We start from the raw sequence: 21,177 nt of genomic DNA on the forward strand, positions 1-21,177 counted from the left end.
CTGGAGAGATACCACCCGCGCCTCGTCCAGCCTGGCCAGATACATGCTGGCGTAGAGCCCTCGGCACCGGCAGCCATGAACAGAGAGGAGCACTACTATGGCTCGGCTCAGTTGTACAAGGACTCCTGCGCCTTCCAGAGACCACAGAGCCAGGACTACAGCCACAGCCCGCCGCCCTGCCTCTACATGGGCAGACAGCAGCAGCAGGGTCCCTACTCCGCGTCCCCCCTCTGTGGTCTCGAGCAGCCCAGCCTTCCCGACATCTCCCCGTACGAAATGCCCCTCATGGGGGAGGACCCCGGGGTGTCGCCCCTTCAGCAGCCCCCGCCGCCCCACCAGCAGGCCGGCTGCTACGGGGACCCCGCCGAGCTGGCGCTGCTGGACGAGCGCAGCCGATTCCAGCTGCCCTTTCCCTGGATGAAATCGACCAAGTCCCACGCACACACCTGGAAAGGCCAGTGGACAGGTAAAACCTCGCGTCTCGGCATTACGCGCAACACTTGCTCCCCCTGGATTATTAGAAGAGCCGGTTCGGACCTACCGTGTGAGAGAGCAGCCCTTGTACTGGAAGGGGCAAGAAATACCCGCAGGCCTGCGTGCTGAAGCAGAAGCAGGTTCTTCGAACGGGGAAACGATACAAGAAAACCGTAGTAAAAAGAAAAGAGATATAATAATGTAGATCAGAAACTTACTGTACGTACTGCATACTGCAAACTGACACAAAAGTAAGCACTAATGATGACAATGTATACCTTTATATACGTTTAATTGATCTATTCATGACGTTCTAAGTGTTTTTTTTTACTTAACGTGAATTGAAGGGCGGCTTACTTACAGTGTATAAGAATATAGGGGCATTGTTTTATCATTGATTGGCAAAAATTAAATTTCTGTATTAATCTAGAAACTAGGCCTGTATGTGCCTGGTCCAGTACAGGTGAGCTCATTAAAGTCTGCATTATCCCGAATCCAACTGGAACAGAACGAAGGGATAAGTACTGTCATGGACTCGACACATTCTCTGAATGTGTCAACTGTGCGTTAGGATCTATTTAGCTTTACATCCATAACAAAACGTAGAATTAAATTATCAAAGTATGAATTGCACTCCCCAGAAAAATTAAGCCGAATAGTCTAAGAGAAAGCGATACAGAGGTAAGCAGCTCTCTTATGTGCTCAGTTGTAGCGTCCAGAAGGTCTTTATTTAATACGTCCCTATCAATTGTTGAATAAAGGGACTTGGTTATACACATCAAGATTTTAAATAATGTGAGATCTATATCTTCGCGTCTCTTTTGAAATTCATGTGTACAGTTCTCCGTATAGGCCCATACACATTGTAAGAGCTTCAGCGATTTTTAAAAACACTCCAGCTCTTTTCCAGATAGGTGCGGATTCGATTATAGTTTTCTAAACGTTTCACGAGGTTGAAATCGCGAAATATCTAAGAGCTCGGGTTAAGAACTCGCAGGTTTAGCGCTGAAACAAAGTAGAGCTTTACAAGGCACAGAATGTATTCCGTCTCATTGGTTTAAAAGGCCATCCGTTTTTTTATTTAGCACATACAAAATATACGCATTTATGTCTTCGTTTTTTTTATCTGCTTCCGTATCCATTAAAACTTCCATTGACCTAAAATAAATTTACAAGTGAATAATATTAAAAAAAAAACATCTATAACAAGAAAAACAGTAGCAGTAACATCGACAAGAATTAGCCCTTACAGAGCACTGCCAAAGCAGTGTGCAGGTTTCGATAGCATTATTGCAGTGTGGATCCAGATAATTTCACTATTGTTCCTTTATGTTCTTATCGTACAGTGTGTGGTCTACACTTTCACACACACCTCTACTGTAAATACTGCATTGTACTTACTACCTGTTCTGCTAGTCGGTTAAAAACGTGATTTTTTTGGAAGAAAACGGCACTGAATTCAAATAGGGAATCGTCTTTTATTGAGCACCCTGTTGTCAATTATGGCTTCTAAAAACCATTTACCGCAGTTTAATAATGACATATTTGTAGAAATCCTAAATTTATTTTCTTAGACTGATTTGGAGATTTTCACATCTGACATTTAAGTTGTAAAGTATTGAAGAAAAAGTTCGCAATTATAGTTCTAATAGCGTAATAATTCGTTTCAATTTGTTTTTTTTTGCTGCAAAACTATTTAAAATATAAGCAAACAGTATAAACACAATTTACGTCGTTTGATGAACAATGTATTAGTATTAGAATGATAAAAATGGTCGTCTTATAAGGTGCATCATCGTGTATTGCTGTGATTGGCAATATTAGCCATCGTTATCTTTAAAAAAACAGATCATGTATATTTATATAATTACAAAATTAACCATAATATTAATTAACATTATGATTTACTCGAATGGTGAAAATACCAACAGTAACTACAGTAAATTAAAAGCTGTTCTTCATGGCGATATGCCTTTACTTATCTCCAGTGTGGATTTCAATATCTTGTAAAATGTCACATTTTTCAAATGAGCAACAGGTGACAGATTTTAAAAGGGAAATCCCACCGAATCACGGCCGACAGCTGTCGGAACTATTGTATTAAGGCTTCGTTGGCTTTAGCGTGGCGGTTCAATACCATTTTATATCCTTTTTGGAATACACGATTCGATTGTAGTAAGTATTAAAGAAATGAAGTGAATTTGGTTTTTAATATTCTCACGGCTTCCAGCGGTTGGCTGTCGAAAAGCACAGCAGTACTCATACAGGCTTCTGCCAAGAACTGAACTTTTTCCGAAATAAGTCTGCTTGGGGCAAATTTCTTAGTATCTTCTTGAGCAGGGTGGATCTCGGTGAGTAACTTTGTGGGACCATTAGCACTATGGACGGCTAGAGCGCCTTGTACAAAACTGCCCTTCACTCCGATCCCAACGGTGAGACCCGAGGTTTTGTGGTCGAAACAAGTTTCGGCTGTGGAGCCTTCTTCAGGTGAAGTCTCCACTTTGTGTCTCTTCTTTTCAGCAGGGAATAAACCTCTACTTGTTCCTTTGTAGCCTACGCGTGCTGACGCAGCTGCCCACCCGAGCTAGTTCCGACACCTTCCTGGAAAGAGTGCTGGTCAACGCAATCAAATTAAATTCGTGTAAATTATAAACGGGCGACTTGCATATTAAAGAAAGCTCAATTACGTTGCTTTAAATTTATCGCTCACCGTTCACTCTGGAATCTTTTTTTTTGTGCGACGGTAAACGCTTTATAAACAAAAGTTCCTTTAAAAGGGTTATAAGGAGAAATGTCGTGTTTGGGCTACAGTAACGTTGATTTCCATTGATTTCTAAATTTGTTTTCAATGTTGGTAGAAATCACTGTAGTCTAGGCGGCTAAATCGGCAAGTGATGTTTTTACTTTGGCATTTTTTTGTTGTGAAGCAATTGAGCTTTTATTAACATAAAAATTGGACGCAAACCATTTTAGTTTAGCCGTCGAAACTGTCGTAGAATTGGAGTATTATTTAAGCACAGTGAATTGAACTTCTATAGTGTCTTTTTAAAATTAGATACTGTGTCGGAATAAGTAATATCCCGTCGGTCTGTGCGTCCGAGCCGATTTCTGAAGTAAAAACTTAATACCAAATTCAGCACCGATTGGAAAAGTTAACACCCCAAGGCAAAAATTCCAAACGATTCACTTGGAAAATGACCGGAGGAACTTTCCCTGTATTTTTCAACTGGGGTATTGGGGAAATATCGTCTGTTTCAAACAACTTATTTTATGGATTATTTTATTTTGGCCTGGAAACATGATTAATCTATTACTAATGAGGCACGTTTCATTGGCTTTTAAAACGGCTTAATTTCTCGTTAGTTTTTTTGATTAACTTATTTTTACAATTGCAGCTATGCAATGTCTCATTCAGCAGGTTACGGTATAATTGATTGTCCAAATTCAATATTTTAATATCGAACCTGACCATTTTTAAATTCTAAGGTGTTAGAATTTCAGACCCCATCTCGGCAGGTCAGGATCCCCATATTAAAACATCCATCTGGGACATTTTAAAGTAACGTTTTGATCTGTTGCCTATACAGTCTGGATCAACTTCATAGCAACGACAACTTAAATGTCTTAAACCTGTAGCCTTAAGAAATGCGCTTCGCAGCTCCGTTTGCTGTTCCTTTTAAATACCGCATAAAATATATACTAAATGCTAAAAAACACACACTGAAGGCGATTCTTTTTTCCCAATCATACCATAATTTCGGATCTTTGAAATACTACCTTTGATGGGTGAAAAGACAATCAATAGAAAATCACTGAGCAATTGAATGATGCAGTTTCTTACAAAGTGAAGTTTAAATGCATTAGGAAATGCTACTTAGACGATTGCCATCTGCAATAAGGACGTAATGGAAATTAGGGACGAACTCCATAAATCTAGACACCAGAGCACTTATCTTAATAATTAGTCGTCATGATTAACGCTTTTTTTTAAATTAATTATTCGAACGTTTTACCATAGCCTATGGAACCCGTGGTTTTCGGAGTTGAAGCATTCGAGTTACCGATCTGTCGGTGAGCTCCGAATAACTTCACTGGAGCAGACTATGCGCCTACTTACGAGTGATCACTTTTACGAGTTCTTACCCTTGTGAATGGATAGTTTCCTACACAAAACCCATTTGGTTGGAGCTCGTCCCGGCCAGGAACGTGGAGCACCAGACAAATATTGCCTAAGCCAGCTGTGACACACACACCTGCTGGGTTTCATCCCAGCCCAACTTCATTAGATCACTGAAGCCTTAATTGATCTAAAAAAGGTACTTCTAGAATTATATATTTGCATTTTGTTTCGAGTCACAAGCTTGGGATTTTATTTCGCTTAAAAACTACAACGGTTAAAGCTCCAACACGCATGGGAGCTGGGAACAAACCGTTCAAATGTCTTATTATTAAGTCAATGAAGGGTTTAATTGTGTAACTGGGGCTCGGCTGGAGCAGAAACTAGCGGGTGTGTGCGGTGTGGTGCACCAGGACCAGGACTAGGCCCCCCCTGCTGAACTGTCCAGTGAAGCGGGTCTCAGACAGAGACTGGCGTAGAATCTGTGACTCGGCCTTGTTGCTAAAAAGGAAGAAGTCCAGGCAACAGCCCAGTCCCAGTGCCTTAAGGAAAAAACAAAACAAAATTATTTTATAATGCACAGCACATTGTTTCATACAAAGTTAACAATCTCTCGGAAGTCATCGTACTATCCAAAATACGTTTTTTAAAAATTCAAACACGCTGCCAAAATATTTCACCACTGGCTGACAAACAATGTAATAATTATATTACATTCTGTTCATCTCCCAAAATCACCAGTGCATCCACAGACCAGCCAAGACAGTTATGGTATACAGTATATTATCCCATTCATTTTTAGCAGTGAGTCTTCCCTTCACATAAAAGCAGCGCCCGCAGCACGAGATTCCCATGAGCACAGACCACATAACAGGGCTTAGTCACAGAGTAGACCAAAGCCCCAGTTACCACAGCAGCTGCGCTGGTCACCGGGACTGGGAACCCCTGCTCTAAGCTGTTCTGGTGTCTCTGTGGCGCAGGTGGGACCTATATGGTGGAGCCGGAGGAAAACAAGCGGACGCGGACGGCCTATACGCGCGCCCAGCTGCTGGAGCTGGAGAAGGAGTTCCTGTTCAACAAGTACATCTCCCGGCCGCGCCGAGTGGAGCTGGCCGTGATGCTCAACCTGACGGAGCGGCACATCAAGATCTGGTTTCAGAACCGGCGCATGAAGTGGAAGAAGGAGGAAGACAAGAAGAGGTCGCGAAACGGGGACCCGGAGCAAGACTCGTCCGTCAGCTCGGGGGACCTGAAGGAGGACACCTGCCCCTCGTCCCTCGGGCAGCTGAGGGAGGCGGCGTCGCTCCGCTCCTCTCCCCAGCACAGCCTGTGCTCGGGGTCCGTCAGAAACCCTGCCTAAGAGCGGCAGGAGGCCGTCACCTGAGCGCTACCTGCTGCGGACTATGATGGCGAAGCGAGGCGGTGGACCTCGGCGCGCAAAAGACGCTCTGCGGGCGGTCTTCTCGTGCCCTTTGAGCGGTCTTCTTTAATTTATTTTTGTACGATAATGTACAGTCTTGATCCACTTCACGCTTTCAGAATTCGTGGAGGTGGGGTGCCTGCGGGTTTCATGGACGCGGCTCGCACTGCCCAGGAAAGTGAAGGAAAACACGGCCGCCTCGCCACCGCCGCGGCGGGTCCGTTCTCCAACAGCGTCATCCCTCGACAGGCGCTTGTATACAGGTGGCCGTGCTGCGCAGTTTACAGTGCCTTACAACATACAACCTGGCCAATCGTCGTTAAAATCACTACTCGTCCTAATACCCTGTCCTTCAAAGTGCCTTTCCCGCCGCCTTACCTTAGTTGGTACGGCCTGGTTACTACAGACAGGCTCAGATGTATTCTATACTACTGCTGCTTACTATAATTATAATAATAATTACTTTTCAGGCATCTGGGGTTACAGTGGGACTGTGATACTCTAACGGGGTAGCTCCCCAGCCTCCGCCCGTACAATATAAGCCATTGGGCAACGGCTTGAAAATCAGTAGTTCAGAGAAACAACAACTATTGGTTTTCCATCGTAGCTTGAGACGGAACAGTATCGGGGCAACAAAGCGATAAATATCAAACCTGATCACCAATGAAATGACGAAAAGCAGTTAGTAATAGCAATAATGGCAGTGATATTTTGTTAAAACGATGTGAGGTTGTAATCTCGATTTCAACAGCACGTTTTGTTTACCAACAAGAGTTTTGTTTTGATGGTCTTTTTTTCAGTCCGTCATCATGAAAGGACCATTGTTATGCAGAAGGTGCATTTTGCATTGATTTAGAATACGTAAGTTATTTTGATCATCTACTATATATTACTGTGAGTATTATTGTGAATTGTGTTTTCCAAAATCTGTATAGTGCATATCTTGTACAAAAAATATATTAAGTGTATATAATACTTTGTTCATCAAATTGCAGTACTAAGTTATGTTAATAAAATTGATGGATGTTCTTATTATTCCTGGATTTGACTGGATTTATACGTACTTTGATCAAAAGTTAATTTTATGTTGTGTTCTAAGACAGGGTAGTCAACATCTGTTTGATTGGTAATATCTGAGTGAATCAATTGATTTAAAGATCAAATCAAGATCCTACAATGGCCTGTTATCCAGGTTCCAAGTTTGACTAAGCCTATACTTAGTTCTCCTACAAATCATAACATTTCTTTTACAAACAAGTACACCATAACCCAAAACTCTGGAGTTATGCGGTATTCAGTAAAAAAAAAAAAAAAGATTTTCACAACAATGAGGTCAATGGGTCAACTATCCAGTTTCCTTGATTCAGTGTGCCGTGTTTTTCAAGAATATCGGTACTGAAAACAAATCACAGTATTTATCCTAAATGCAGATTGGGAAGACCTTTGTGTTCAAAAATAGAAACGGGGATTACGTTTTTCGACATTTTAGGTCTTTTTCTGTTTGACCTTTCGCTTTCAGTAGTTCCCTCCGTTGTGCCTATGACTGGCGTCGAAGATGTCCAATGCTCTCCGTTGAAATTCGCAATAAGGTGTTATTCGCTTTTAAAATGTAAAAAAAAAACTGTTTTAGTTTTATTTTTAAAGAGATGTGTAATTTTCTAAGATTTCTTTATTCAACTAAAACATTAAAGGTGATTAGGCAATTTCAATAAATATTTAATATTTTACAGCATGTGACCTTTAACGTGCAGCGTATGCCAGTGACATTGTGGGTTAAAATTTTACAACCTACAGCCACAGGTAGGTTTGTGCTTCACGGGAAAGATGTGTTGTGTACGGCTCAAACAACAATTCATGAAAATAAATTTGCATTGTTGCGCATTCTGGTCTCCCTATCAGCACCGGTGGCAGAACGTGCGCGGTTAGTTTGACAGGACACACCTGCGAACGGCTCTGCTTTGCTAATCGGCCCCTGCTGCCAAGTCTCCCTCGCTTTTAATTGTTTTCCGTTTGTAACCCTGGTGTTGTTTTCTGACATTGACATTGCTAGCAGGAAGGGCTGCTATCGGAGATGCAGATTGGTTTTCTTTCGTCTTCCAGGTTCTCCACTTTCAGATATACAGTATACTGAGGTCTGAGACCACTTTCTAGGCGGTGTGTCGGGTTCCTCAAACATTTCTGAGGCTCTTCCAGGAAGCCAACATATCTATTAGTTAATTTCTTGGTCCTTATTTGTACCATCGGCGGTTGATCTTCTCCTGTGCAGTTTTGCTTTCGTGCGTGTGTGATTTGGGATGGGGGGAGGTGGGGGGCGCTGTTAAATGAAATCTACCAAGCAGTTCATAAAAATATACTTTGTAGCAACAGAGTATTAAACCCTTTTAAAATGTTTAAATGTGAATTGTTTGCACAGTGTTCTTCAAGGAAAAACACTGGGTAGCTTCTCAAAATATTCCTTTATAATTATAATGCTAATCATATTTAATAATGTATATATAAATTAAAATACTCTGAACTTCTGAATACTTCTGATCACTGCAATTGTTATTCAGTCAGATTAACGTCTCACTGTGCTGGTTAGGTTGGAGTTTTACACTTAAAGTTGGACTTTGTTACATTTTAGGAAAATATTTCGCTTGTTAGTGTTGCAGCTGGTCGCATACAGCACGGCTAGTTTATACACTACTGCCTCCTAGTGGAACGGCAGTATACTGCTGAATCCTACTAACAACCTGCCCACGGGCAAAGCAAGTTTCGATTTAAGAGAAACAGCTCCCAGTGAGAAAAGCCATTGAATTTTGTGCAGAGAAGATAGCTTGTTTCATTCATGTGTCTTGGGTTGTTTTATTATGAAATTTAGTTAAAAGGTTTATTCATTGTTTTGTAAACTACAGATCTTCTTGCTCTTCTGGAGATCATATCATAATATAATTAATATCATAGAGTGTCCGGATAACATTCAGATTCAGTTTCCTTTAAACTCGGAATGTCAGCAGTGACAGATGTATTTCCACCCCGTACTCATAATTAATCTGGCTCATAGGGGATTGTGCCAAACCAGTGCCTAGCTGGCCAGAAACAGAACTACACCCTGGTTGGGCTGGCTGGCCAGACACCCAAAATTCAAGAACACTGATTAAACTAGCCAGCATGAAACCGGAGTACTGTAAGCATTCCCATACAAATTCAGGGAGAACATGCAGAGAGCATAGAAGGATCACCAACTTAAAATTCAGCCCAGGGCCGAAAACTTATGAGGCAGCAGTACTTTGGAGCTCACTGACCCAGATTGCATCAAGTTGTACAAAATGCATTTTTGACAAGAGATATAACAAATTATTAAAAGGTTTCTTGTGTTTGTAATGCACTCTCTTTTGTTCGATCTCCTTTTCTTTTCTCTTTTTTCACATGCTCCTGACTTCCTGTTAAATCAGTCCTGACCTTTGAACTGTTGAGCTCTGTACAAACACCCAGTGACTGGTCCCATATCTTTCAGGCATGTGACTGACGCTGTGCTCTACGGTAAGCACAGCCAACACTTGGCTACAGTGCAGGACCGTATTCCTTGGCCTTCAGGTTGTGATGCAGAAGCGGTGTTAGATTTGCTTTTGAAAATCTGTAGCTGAATGCATGTGAAAATTGAGGGTAGACATTTTGCACAAGGACTCAGTGCAATACAGATTGCACATTTTTAACAATGCAATTGTGTTGGCAAAGAAGGGAACTGATTTCTCAGGACATGTACTGTGCATTGGAGGAAACAATGAATTTTATTTAAAGAATTGCAGATTCAGCAAAAAAAAGTTATGTCTAACAAACACCTAGCACATTTCATTTACCCATTAAAGCCCTGAATCTGAATGATTGCTTTTCCAACTATGCAGACAAATCTCACAGAGGAAACCAAGTCATTTGTTTCTCAACATACCAAACCTGGAAGTATTATTTTCAAAGAAATAAATTATATTGTTGTCGGCTTGAATGGAAATATGACTAAAAAAGTGCTTAAGCATTTAAACTTAAGAAATCTTCATCTTCAGGTGCTATATTATAATAGATTTCAAAACAAAACAAACATGAAATGTCATTTTAATTTCTGATGTGTAGGCCTAACAGTATTATTACAGCACCCAACAGATGTTATATAAATTATCTAAAATACAATAGTTTCAAATCATACATTTTGAACACTCTGAAAAATGAAATGGTAGAATGTTGAGTCAACACTAATCCAATAACAGTATTACATATAAATACCAGGATGGGTTTAGCAATTACATTGTAAACACCGTATGACTTGACATTTAAACCTAACACTTGCATCACATTCTCAAAGGAGCTGAGTTAGAGATTACAAGTATGTTAAGCACATTTCCATATTTTGGTATTTCATGGAAATATCTTGATGCTGTAAAGGTAAGTAAATAATATACATTATATTTCGTTTCTCTGTATATAAATGCACACAATACAGAAGACACTTTTAAAAGAAGGAAAATATTTGACAAATTCTTGGAATGGGTTGAATTGTTTTGTTGTATTTTAAAATGAGAATCAACTGCCAATTGTAAAATGCCAAGTGAATCTTTGTATTTCCTGTTTTGAGCAATGATGACATAAAATAACATCTGTGGTCTGCTTGAACATGAAACTTTGTACACAAATGATGGTACACATTATGAAGTTAGAATATGCCTTATTGCCCATGTCCCACTGTATCCTTCAGTATCAAGACATCCAAGTTTGTTGGCATTCGTGTAATATTAGCAAGCTGTCCCAGAATTCACATTTTTTGATGAGGTATTCATTAGAAGTCTGAATTATACAGCACGTAGGTTTGTTGAATATTAAAAAAATATAGTTATCACATATAAAATAATTTTTCAAGCGTATTTACACTTTAGCATGCATGTGTACCTTCATAAACAGAGGTACACTGCCAGTGCAAAGGTTTTCACGGTATCCTAAAAGTCAGCTCTCTGGAAGAGACCTACCTGGACTGTTAAGCCTGGTATGTTTTACAGAGCTGGTGTACAGTAGCTGTCAGTAAACACAAGAAAATAAACTGACAACAACATCAAAGTGTGAGTAAACATTGTTTTTTACAAATATGGCCTGTGCATATGAAATAAAGAGCTTAATGACAATAAATATCTCTTGGAGTTTAATTTAGCGCCTGTAGTTCAGGGACTAGTTCATCCACTGTATTATTAAGCCCCATGAACATTTGACACTAAAGGAGTGCTGGTTTTTAAAAAAAGGAACTTCCTACATTGTATTCAGAAAAAAACAACGGTTTCTTGATATGCAGTGTGACCATGAGCTGTGTTTCATCGGAACACGGCTCTGTCCACACCTCTTAACCTAACGCTGAGCAGCATTGAAACCGTCTACATGACTAGGGTTGGTTTCGGTTAAACAAAAGCATTTCTGCTCCGAAGTGTAGCGCATCCCCGTTTCATACTTCAATAGAAGATATTTGATCGTTGTGGGGCCATGTCATGTTTTACACAAGCATATCCTACACGATCACTCCAAAGTGACCATTGCATTCTCATTAGTTACAGAATGCCCTTGCAGCCGCAAGATGGACGATTTAACTAGGCTGTTTTGGACAGGGCCTTAATCTTAGTCTATGGTGTGTCTGCCGGGCGCTCCCGGGCTGTCTTCGCTCCGGACGGGTGTTACAGGTGGAAGCGCTGGTGTTCCGCCGGAATCAGCTCCCCGCCATTCGGGATTCCCGAACCTGCCACCGAGGCTGGGCTGGACCCTTCCGAACCGAGAGGAACCGAGCCCGCTTCGTCTCTGAGCAGCATCGTCTTCCTGCTCAGTTTTCTCTCCTTGGCTCTTCGGTTCTGAAACCAGATTTTCACCTGTGTGTGGGGACAAATGGGGGGAAAAAAGAGTCTACTTATCCGTCCTGTCTCGGCGCTTTTCTCCTGCGTGTTAGAGCGGTTACCTCACCTGTCTCTCGGACAGTCCTAGCGTGCGCGCTATTTCCGCCTTCCTTCTGATGGTGATGTAGCTGCTGAAGCGGAACTCCTTCTCCAGCTCCAGCCTTTGGTGGTCAGTGTACACCACGCGATACTTGTCCTTCGTTCTGGTCTTCCCTATAAATAAATAAAAGATCCAGTTAATACCGTGCGTGCCCTGAATGGGAGCTCGTCTTAATATATAATAGTCTTTTTGTTTGAACAAATTTGCCCGCCCTCATCCCAGGACCTGAACACAAAAATAAAGCATGTATAGCCTTAATGAGGGGTTCACTAACAGTCAGATCGTGATAAGGAGAAGATGTCCCTTGCCGTTGCACTGCTGTTAACGAAAATATTCGCGGCGTTTCTAGCAGAACTCGTCCTGGCACACATTGCTTGCTAGAAGCCTGGTAGACCTCTATCGCGTGACAGATTGTTCGTGCCTTCGAAAGCTTTTTTTTATTGCACGATGAAATCTATCAAATTCATTCAGGAAAATCATTTCGCCTTGTAAAAAAAAAACGATTAATTTATTACCTTTTGGCATCTTATTTTTTTTTTTTTGGGGGGGGGGGGGGGGAGCGTTTCCTTTCTCGTCATTAAAGTGATTGCTGAAACGTCAAGGCTGTCGAGTGCTTTAGCCGGTTTCGTCACTAACATTAAACTCATTGAAAGATCGCTTTTATTTCTGAAATAAATAGCTCCTGGGTGGTTCGCTCGCTGGCACCGGCTACCTTTTCTGATCAATTGCTTATAATTTATTCATTAATCGTTAAACGATAAATCAACCGAATCCCAGTTAAACTAGAAAATGGTATTAATCTCTATAAAACTTTCAAGATTCAAAACCGTCCTCTGTAGAAGGGACCCCCCGGAGTTCAAGATGGGAGGATCTAGGTGAACCGATGGTCCTCTGATGTGCATGATATATATTCAGTGACTATTTCACTCACAAACGTGAATCAACAACCTCAGAACTCATTTAGAATATTCCAGGAAATTCTCAGGAATAGGTTGTGCGTAAAATAAATTCATAGCAACAAATTACACATCTTTTACGTATTAAAACAGTCGACGTCCCGGAACAGATGACAGTTACTAGTGGATCAGATGATGTTAATACAGCGGCTTCTTGTGTGTGTCACTACACTTTTTATTCGTTACATGACTGAGTGTATTGTATCCGGGTGGACTTTGTTCAGCGCTGTAGACGTTGTAAACTGCTTCTAACATTTGCCTGCCTCACTGTTATTTCTGCCATTTTCGCTCCCACAAATTTCTGTTACTGTATCTGAATATTTTCCCCTTTATATATTTTCTGAACTTTCTGTTGCAGGTTTTGTGAGGTCTCGAATAAGGGCACCTGCTAAACAAATAAATAAGAACAAAATACATTTTACCGATAGATTCCGTGCTTCTACGAAGTATATTCTCCGGTCAACGAAAAACAAAAACTGTGAAGGAATAAGTGTTGACTAAGACGTACATTTAGTTTTCCAGACGGACGGTAAATTAAAACGTTCTGGTTTCACTTGAAATCAGCTCAACCTGATTTGTTACTTTTGTCACTTGTTACTTGCGAAGTCCAAAGTAAAATTAAAAATCTGAACTATTGAAAAATTATGAAACTCTAATAAACAATAATAATACTTGGTGATGGTAGTGGTGACGATGGAGATTTTGTAAGCAGAAAACGGGCGTGCAGAAATTTTAGGTTGGGTCTGAACTGAAGCTTCGTTTCTCGCACCTGAGGTTTTGTGTTAACCGCCGCGCCCTGTCAGTCTCGGTAAACGCCACCTGCGTTACCTGCTCAGGTGTTGAGTTCCTGCCAATTTCACTTTGCTCGGGATTCAACCTGCGGTGATACACGGCCACCGTTTGAAGATCCCCCGGAATCCGGGAATGGCTAACAAGGTTTTTAAAAAGTGCAGAACAAGATCTTGTCAGCCCTTTGCTTGAATGGCCACAGAATGCATATCGGCAAATACCTTAATCCCGCACTGACGGACTCTCCTGAAATCATGAGCTTTTACCTGTTCCACCTTCGCGTCGTGTGACCGATTTCGAGATGGCTTTTGCAGAGATAAAGCGCTAAAAGAGCAAAAGTCGAAACGGAAAGTACTTGGGCAACGATAACAAACGCCAAACATTTTACACCGATAACAAACGGATTGTCCAGAGGGTCTCCCCGCAAGCGAGCGGACGGGTCGCCGGCGATAATCGGCTCTCCTCCTTTCCCCTCCGGAGATTAATATGTGATCTCTGTTGTCCATTTCCAGATGTTTTAAACGCTGGAATTTAAAAGGTTTCCTACCTGTCAATTAATACCTCCGACAACGGTAATTTTTTAAAAAACCATCATAATGTACAACTTACATCAAACATTATTTTTTTTTGTAATGAATAGTTCATAAGAAACATTTTCGAATACAGTGATTAGCCAAACCTGGCTTTGACCCCTCGCTTGTGGGAGAATAGTTAAAGCGTAAGCCCTTGGCAACACTGATTGTACCCATTGGTCATGCTCATAAAGCACCTTGAATTGAATTGAATTGGAAGGGACAGACTACTCTGTAATTGAGGGGGGATGCAGAATTCGGGGTCCTGTTCACCCCCAAAGCGAGGGACGCACCTCCTTATGGCTCTCTTATTTTATTCTCAAACAATAGGGGTGTGCCCTGCCTTGCGCTCGTTGCTTTCCGGGTAGGCTCCGGCTTCTCGCGACACCGTAAGGAATAAAGCGGTTTGGCAAATGGCACGACACGACAGTGTCCTCATTATAAATAGGAAGGAGGATGTAGTGTTCGAGTCAACCTTTCGAATCTTAAAACCCTAAATTCATCTCAACGTTGGAGGTGCACAAGCAATACAACTGTATGGAAATCAGCAGCCTTCGGCCACGGATTCAAGTTTTAATATTTAAAATAACTAAAAAAACAAGTGTTTGTTGCAGGACGATATAGCAGTCTCTAAAGAGTACACAATTGTGGTTAGTAGAAAAAACCGCAGAAAAAAAGCAAATAACACTATAAACAGAAATAAATACTGGAAGAGCACTGCGCGGTCAGAGATAGAGATAGTGATTATAGAAGTGAAAACACCGAGGGACAACAAAACCTGAAGCTAAATGAACGTTTTGAAAGCTGCGTGACTGAAGTCTTATAGGGCATGAATCTTATTCAATGTAAGAAGATGCTTGCAATGTATTTGCGAGTGACGTGTTTATTACCAGGGCACAGGAGCTTTCTGATTTATTGTTCACTGTACTGCGGCTGAAAGTAACGGTTTCCTGGCGTTGCTTTACATTTTACGTTGGATTTGTTCGCGTCAGAGTCAGCGAGTGTATCGAGGAGATCAAGCGGTCGAGCGCGGTCTCCACTGCCGCTCGCACGCCGTCGTGTAAGACAGAGAGGGGAGGCGCCGTAACATTTTAGCCATTTCAAACATTATCCCGCAAACTTTGTTGCCGTATTTTTAAAATTGCCCATTGTTTGTTGCGGGAACTATTGGACGTATATTGTTTTCCGAAGACCACTTTCTGATTTTATTTGTATGAAATCGGAACAAAACAAACTTGAAAATTCATCTGACCACGAAGAACGCGCGTGATTATAAAAGTAAGCGCCCACGCACTTTCCCGTTCCTGTTCAAACACTTCGACAGTCCCTGCGGCGTCTCCACTGCAGGAATGGCAGTCGCCCTTGAAAGTAATCGATTCTCTACAAGCACAGAAATAATGACAACGGATTGTCGAAGGGGATTTCTTTTCTTACCTGAGCTGTTGTTAGCTGTCGGCGGACTCCGATTTGTCCACTGGTAACAACACGGGCTGTTGGCGTTAAGGCACTCAGTGGAACTGGTGTTCAGCGCCTGAACTATGCTTAGCTCTGACTGAGGCCCGGGACTGTACTCCGCCGGACAGTAAGCGGTCCCGGGTGATGCGTTCAAGCGGTACAAGCCATTCTGGAGTGTCTGGGGATAAGCACTCCATTCCTGGCGAGCTGGTCCGTAGTGCCAGGAGGTGGTTGTTTGAGTGGTCCCGTCCAGATTCAGCCCCGACACATGATACTGCCCGTATTCCGGGTATTGTGGCGGGTTGACGAAGTTTGGGGCGCCAAGATTATGCCCTGCGCGTTTTACGGAACCTGGGTACATGTTCGCGTCTGTATCTAAAAGATGTCTTACGTGCATATTGGCGATGGGAATGGCGCCATCCCCGTTATGTTAGAAAATACTGAACAAAACCATTCCAGAGCAGGTCAGCCCAGCTGTTCCTGTAAGATTTTTCGAGCGGTTTCTTCCCTGATGAACAGAGCCCATTGACCGATCCCCACGTGAGAGAAACTGTTTACAAAGATCTGATTAGACCTCCAACCACAGGTGACGTCAAGTCCTGTGGAAGAACTCCCACCTCACACACACACAAAAAGAAAGATTTGCATTTTACAAAGATAAGACGTGAGCAACTAAATATCCCGATTTTACTGCTTAAGAGCTTCCTCAAAGGCTTTACAGTCTGTGCGCACTTTGGCCTGACCAGCAGACTCGAGCTGTTTGAAGAGGAAGCGCTTGATTTCTGCGATTTTGCGGCGCCAGGAGCCGGGGGGTGAAACAGGGAGAGTGCCACACACCAGACGGCCAAGAAACTAAACACAGGGGATGGAGAAGCATAGGCCCACCCGTTCTAAATCTTATCCGATCACTAAGAACACCCATATATCCTCTTTGACACACATGATCTCCCACCAAAACAACGTAATACGTTTTGACTTAACAAGGAAAGAGAAAAGGGGGCATTAAGTGACCCGATTATTCACAGGCTGTCTCCTAATTTAGAGGCTTGTCCGCAGCACTGAGGCTCGGAGAGCGATTATGCCACTCTCCGTGTTCATGTTTTTTGTTTCTTATTCTGAATCAGGAGGAGGGTTTGCGATCTGCACATTTAAAAGAGCAAAATGACTCCTGCAGCCTGCCGCGCCGCGGATTGGAAGCACGCGTTCGGCAGCGCTGCAGGAGTCAATCCCCGAAAGGCCGACGGCTGTCCAGCGGGCTGCGGAAGGCTCAGGCACCGCCGGCGGTCGTAGTCCACCAGCCTTACGGAGATCTGGGCTGGTGCAACTTCAGAGTTGTCCGTCGGCGACATTTTAACGATCAGAGCAATCAAAAGGCCTCCTTGCTTATTTCGCCCTGGCTGCTGGCACAGTGCCCCTGGTCCCGCCGGGCACAGCGGCAGATCAACAGTTAACAAGCAGCCGAGCGGAAATCAAAGAATTCGGATGATCCCACTGCTGGGTTAATTTGTGGTTCAACTACATAATAATAATAATAACAATAATAATAATTCCTTACACTTATAATGCGGTTTTCTGGACACTCCACTCAAAGCTCTTTACAGTGCAGCCCCACCTGGATGATGCGCCAGTCCGCTCCCCACACACCAGCTCTCAGTGGGGAGGAGAACAGAGTGATGGAGCCAGTTCAGAGATGGGGATTATTAGGAAGCCATGATGGGTCAAGGGCAGGGGTCAATTTGGCCAGGACACCGGGGTTACACCCCTACTCTTTTTGGGAAATGCCCGGGGATTTTTACTGACCACAAACTGACCACCTCAGTTTTACACACCTCATCCGTAAGACGGTGCCTGTTTTACAGTATGGTGTCCCTGTCACTATACTGGGGCATTAGGACCCACACAAACCGCAGGGTGAGCGCCCCCTACTGGCCCCACTAACACCACTTCCAGAAGCAACCTCAGCTTTCCCAGGGGGTCTCCCATCCAGGTACTGACCAGGCTCACACCCGCGGAGCTCCAGTGGGCTGCAGGGTGATATACTGCAGAACTGAGCCAGGCTGGAGAAAGACCTCCCCAGGTGTCGGTGCCTCAGGGACCCTGTGCAGACTGATCCTTTCAGATAAACGTCCTTTATGTCTGATGGCAGCCGCCTGGCAGCTGCAGCGTGGCACACAGAGGCCGGGTACATCTCGGGCATGCCCTGCTGACTCTTGAGAACGCCCTTTCACTGCAAGATAAGGGCAGGGGCGTGCAGGGCGCCTCCTCCAGCTGCCTGGCGCCCAGTGATGTAGATGGTCCCCCGCAATCAGGGCGCCGACACCCTTCATTCCATCAATCAATGTTACTCACCGCTAACATTTATTGACACTATTGGAGCCAATAATACCCGAGAGCTTAATGAGACCTTAATCTCGAAAAGCAAACCTCGCTGTGGTTAAAGATAAACCTTTGAAACAAATGACGTTTACATTTAAATGCATATTTGTCACTGTGCTGCAACACTGACCTCCCAGAGGCAGCGAAACCTATAATCAACTTGACCCCGACATCACATAAATTGTTAGGAATCAGTATATTTTCTTGAGCAGTACACACTTTAAAACCACACATCCTGAAACACATTCTCTGCAACAGTGTGTAATGGATGCATTTAGATACTTTCTTGAGTAAGCCAGTTTTTGGTGCACTGAACTTATATTCTGAAATGATCACGAGCCTGAATGTGTATACTCCATTGCTTGAGATTTGGGTTTACCGTTTGGGTTCTGTAAGCCATCTCCCTCCGATATTGATGAATAATTACAGCTTTATTGCGTTTTTCAAGTGTGCTTCCCGACACTCGCTGAGGGCCGGACCTCCAATGTGCGCGCTACAGCTTGGTGCGAGCCCGGGCCCTGCTGGCGATGTCCCGGAGTCGCAGGTGGCAGATCTTCTTCACCTCCTCCACGGCTCGCCTGAGCTCCTCCGCCGGGTCGCTGCCGAGCCGCTCGCTCAGCCGCTGGACGATGCTCTCCCTGTCGTTCATGCGGGCGCAGATGACGAACGGAAACCCGAAGCGGTCCTTGTACTCCGCGTTGAGCCGGTGCATGCGGCTTTCCTCGGCCGGGGTCAGCGAGGCCAAGCCTGCCTGCGTTTGCTCCCCGCGGGATTCGGCGGTCAGACTGCCGCTGAAGAGGTCTCGCCCGGCGAGGTCAGGGTGGCACCTCAGTATACCCTCCTGCCCTGCGGGGAAGCGAGGGGGAAACGCCACACTCAGATCGCCAGCCCATTACGCTGCAACTCTTGAGCAGAACCGACCTGGGCTCCGACCTGAAGATCGGGACAGGTCAGAACCGGAGCGAGTGGCCGTGTTGGACTTTTCTGATACATGACTGCAAAACTGTCTGTCGAGGTGTCTTCGACGGCAGGAAAGGAAAAAAAAAACTTTAAAAAACATTTAAAAACTTTAAAAGTAAAGTCAGTGAGCTTTTTAGAAAACAAAGCGGAATAAATAATACTTAAGAACTGAGATTTATCTCTGTCAGGGTCTCTCAAACCTGGTCAGGGAAGAGCATTGTCTGTTCTACCTCTCCAGAGCTAAATGATACATGATCTGCTCGCTTGTATAGACTTTAAACCTATTTCTTTAAACGACGGGTGTCAAAAATACACAACTTCACGGGTTTCCAACAACCTCAGCACACAGGACTGTAGACAGCCTCTCCTCTGGCTGTGATCTCCGACTAAACAGCTCTTTCTAACTGATCAGCGACATTTCAAGCAGCCCGCCTGAATGAGGGCAGTTCTGTAGCTTTGCACTTGGTACAGAATTGATACGGACTACAAATCCCATCTGACCCTTGAGTGCCGAGGGTAAGTGTGTAAATATACGCCAGCTAGAAACCCTAACCAGGAGCAAAAAAAAAAACAGGAGAGACAGCGTTCCCCCAGGACCGGGGCTGGGAAACGCGGATCTACATTGAGGAAGCTATTAAAACATGTCAAAACAGGGGAAAAAAAAGAGGTGTTTATGTAATTTACAGAATCTCCGAACCCGAATTTCACGCTGACCTGACTCTGAACGGTTAAAACAACAGGGCAAGTTGTCCTGCACCTTAAAACTTGTTTCCCTCGCAAAACTGAGGCTTTGGAGTTGAGGCTCTGCTGACATCTGGCGGCTCGTCTGTGCCGGCAGTCCAGGCCCGGGCAGGCTGCTGCCATAACTCTGCTATACACCGGAGAGTCAGCATGCCCCTTTCAATAACACGTGGATATATTCCGTGCTGCTAAGCTATTTAAACTTCACACTTATACTTCAAGCACCGAAAAAGCTTTTGAGCTAAGATTTTACTCGTTATACGTTGTATCATGGGTACCGATAGGATGTTAACGACAGACCTGACGGGACAGGGAGACTCAAGAGACCAGCAGCAGATCCCGGAAACGCCGATGTGTTTATAATTGAGCCGTGGAAACGCCTATGTTGTGCGTGCATATTATCACGCGATAGTAGCTGTTTCAGGAGAGGTATAGGCTACAGTTCTGGGTATAAGCGAGCTAGTTGGTTCAGCCCTGTGATTAATGTCTTACCCGAGACTGGGAGGTTGTCGATGAACTCCGCTATGCTGGCTTCCAAGTCGGGGAAAGTTGAAAAGGGCCGTCGGCTCCACACCGCCGCAGCGATGAGGGGACACCTCTCGACAACATTGCCGAAAATATCCACGAATTCCTCATAAGAGAGGGTGTTAACTGCGCGGATATCCATAACCTCAGCTCCCGAGCGGGCCAAGCCGTCCGGCAGCGTCAGCGAGGTGAGTGACCGCGCGGACGGTCCTCCGTGTTTCACGCGGCAGGAATGCCCGCGTGCTTCGGGGTCCCGGATGTCCCTTATTAAGGGATACGAATCCTCCAGGCAAAGCTGCTACAAAACCAGTCCGCCGTCATATAAACAGGAAGGAAATACAGCTAAAGGTCTCAACTCTGACAAAATAAATGTCAATGCAGTAAACAGCTGGGAAACACCACAAAACGGCCATCGGATGAACAACAGTGGTCAATAAAAATCCCAGGGCGTTTCTCAGAAAGAGTAGGGGTGTTACCCCGGTGTCCTGGGCAAATTTACCCATGGCCTTTACCAGTCATGGCCTCCTAATAATCCCCATCTCTGAACTGGCTCTCCTCCCCACTGACAGCTGGTGTGTGGGGAGAGTACTGGTGCATCATCCAGGTGGGGCTGCACACTGGTGGTGGCAGTGGGATCCCCCTGACCTGTAATGTGCTTTAAGTGGAGTGTCCAGAAAACCGCTATATAAGCATAAGGAATTATGATTCTTTTGCAAGCGGTTGTCGTTCTTCTTGTGTGTCTTTTGTTTAGACTAGGTAAGGAGAGAAACCTGCGTGTGCCCTGACGAACTGGGA

The 21,177-nt window shown here is 43.9% G+C and overlaps 3 protein-coding genes across 4 annotated transcripts; 1 reads left to right on the plus strand and 2 right to left on the minus strand.

The window, feature by feature from the left end:
* Positions 1–7,037, plus strand: pdx1 (pancreatic and duodenal homeobox 1). The gene is made up of 2 exons (XM_088921611.1): positions 1–466; positions 5,572–7,037. The coding sequence occupies exons 1-2, from the start codon at positions 76–78 to the stop codon at positions 5,949–5,951; spliced, it is 771 nt and encodes a 256-aa protein (XP_088777737.1). The 5' UTR covers positions 1–75; the 3' UTR covers positions 5,952–7,037.
* Positions 7,038–9,784: 2,747 nt separating this feature from the next.
* LOC148830298 (homeobox protein CDX-1-like) lies at positions 9,785–16,313 on the minus strand. The gene is made up of 3 exons (XM_088922052.1): positions 15,760–16,313; positions 11,976–12,121; positions 9,785–11,884 (listed from the first exon to the last, which is right to left on the minus strand). Exons 1-3 carry the CDS (start codon positions 16,175–16,177, stop codon positions 11,696–11,698), a joined length of 753 nt encoding a protein of 250 aa, XP_088778178.1. The 5' UTR covers positions 16,178–16,313; the 3' UTR covers positions 9,785–11,695.
* A 2,015-nt stretch (positions 16,314–18,328) lies between these two features.
* urad (ureidoimidazoline (2-oxo-4-hydroxy-4-carboxy-5-) decarboxylase) lies at positions 18,329–20,615 on the minus strand. Of its 2 annotated transcripts, none has more exons than XM_088922010.1 (2): positions 20,350–20,615; positions 18,329–19,002 (listed from the first exon to the last, which is right to left on the minus strand). In XM_088922010.1, the coding sequence occupies exons 1-2, from the start codon at positions 20,522–20,524 to the stop codon at positions 18,650–18,652; spliced, it is 528 nt and encodes a 175-aa protein (XP_088778136.1). In that variant the 5' UTR covers positions 20,525–20,615; the 3' UTR covers positions 18,329–18,649. The 2 variants fall into 2 exon arrangements, with proteins under 2 accessions (XP_088778136.1, XP_088778137.1); XM_088922011.1 differs by lacking the exon at positions 20,350–20,615 and adding an exon at positions 20,158–20,325.
* Positions 20,616–21,177: the final 562 nt, after the last annotated feature.

The sequence above is a fragment of the Atractosteus spatula genome, chromosome 7 (genome assembly GCF_055471065.1).
Source record: "Atractosteus spatula isolate fAtrSpa1 chromosome 7, fAtrSpa1.hap1, whole genome shotgun sequence".
Classification (NCBI taxonomy): domain Eukaryota; kingdom Metazoa; phylum Chordata; class Actinopteri; order Semionotiformes; family Lepisosteidae; genus Atractosteus; species Atractosteus spatula.

Coding starts and splice junctions, on each gene's coding strand:
- pdx1 (XM_088921611.1), top strand. CDS start 76: ATGAACAGAGAGGAGCACTACTATGGCTCGGCTCAGTTGTACAAGGAC. Junction 467..5,571: donor CTGGAAAGGCCAGTGGACAG/GTAAAACCTCGC, acceptor TCTGTGGCGCAG/GTGGGACCTATATGGTGGAG.
- LOC148830298 (XM_088922052.1), bottom strand. CDS start 16,177: ATGCACGTAAGACATCTTTTAGATACAGACGCGAACATGTACCCAGGT. Junction 12,122..15,759: donor GACAGCTAACAACAGCTCAG/GTAAGAAAAGAA, acceptor ATTTATTTATAG/GGAAGACCAGAACGAAGGAC. Junction 11,885..11,975: donor TAGGACTGTCCGAGAGACAG/GTGAGGTAACCG, acceptor CCCCACACACAG/GTGAAAATCTGGTTTCAGAA.
- urad (XM_088922010.1), bottom strand. CDS start 20,524: ATGGATATCCGCGCAGTTAACACCCTCTCTTATGAGGAATTCGTGGAT. Junction 19,003..20,349: donor CGACAACCTCCCAGTCTCGG/GTAAGACATTAA, acceptor GCTTCCCCGCAG/GGCAGGAGGGTATACTGAGG.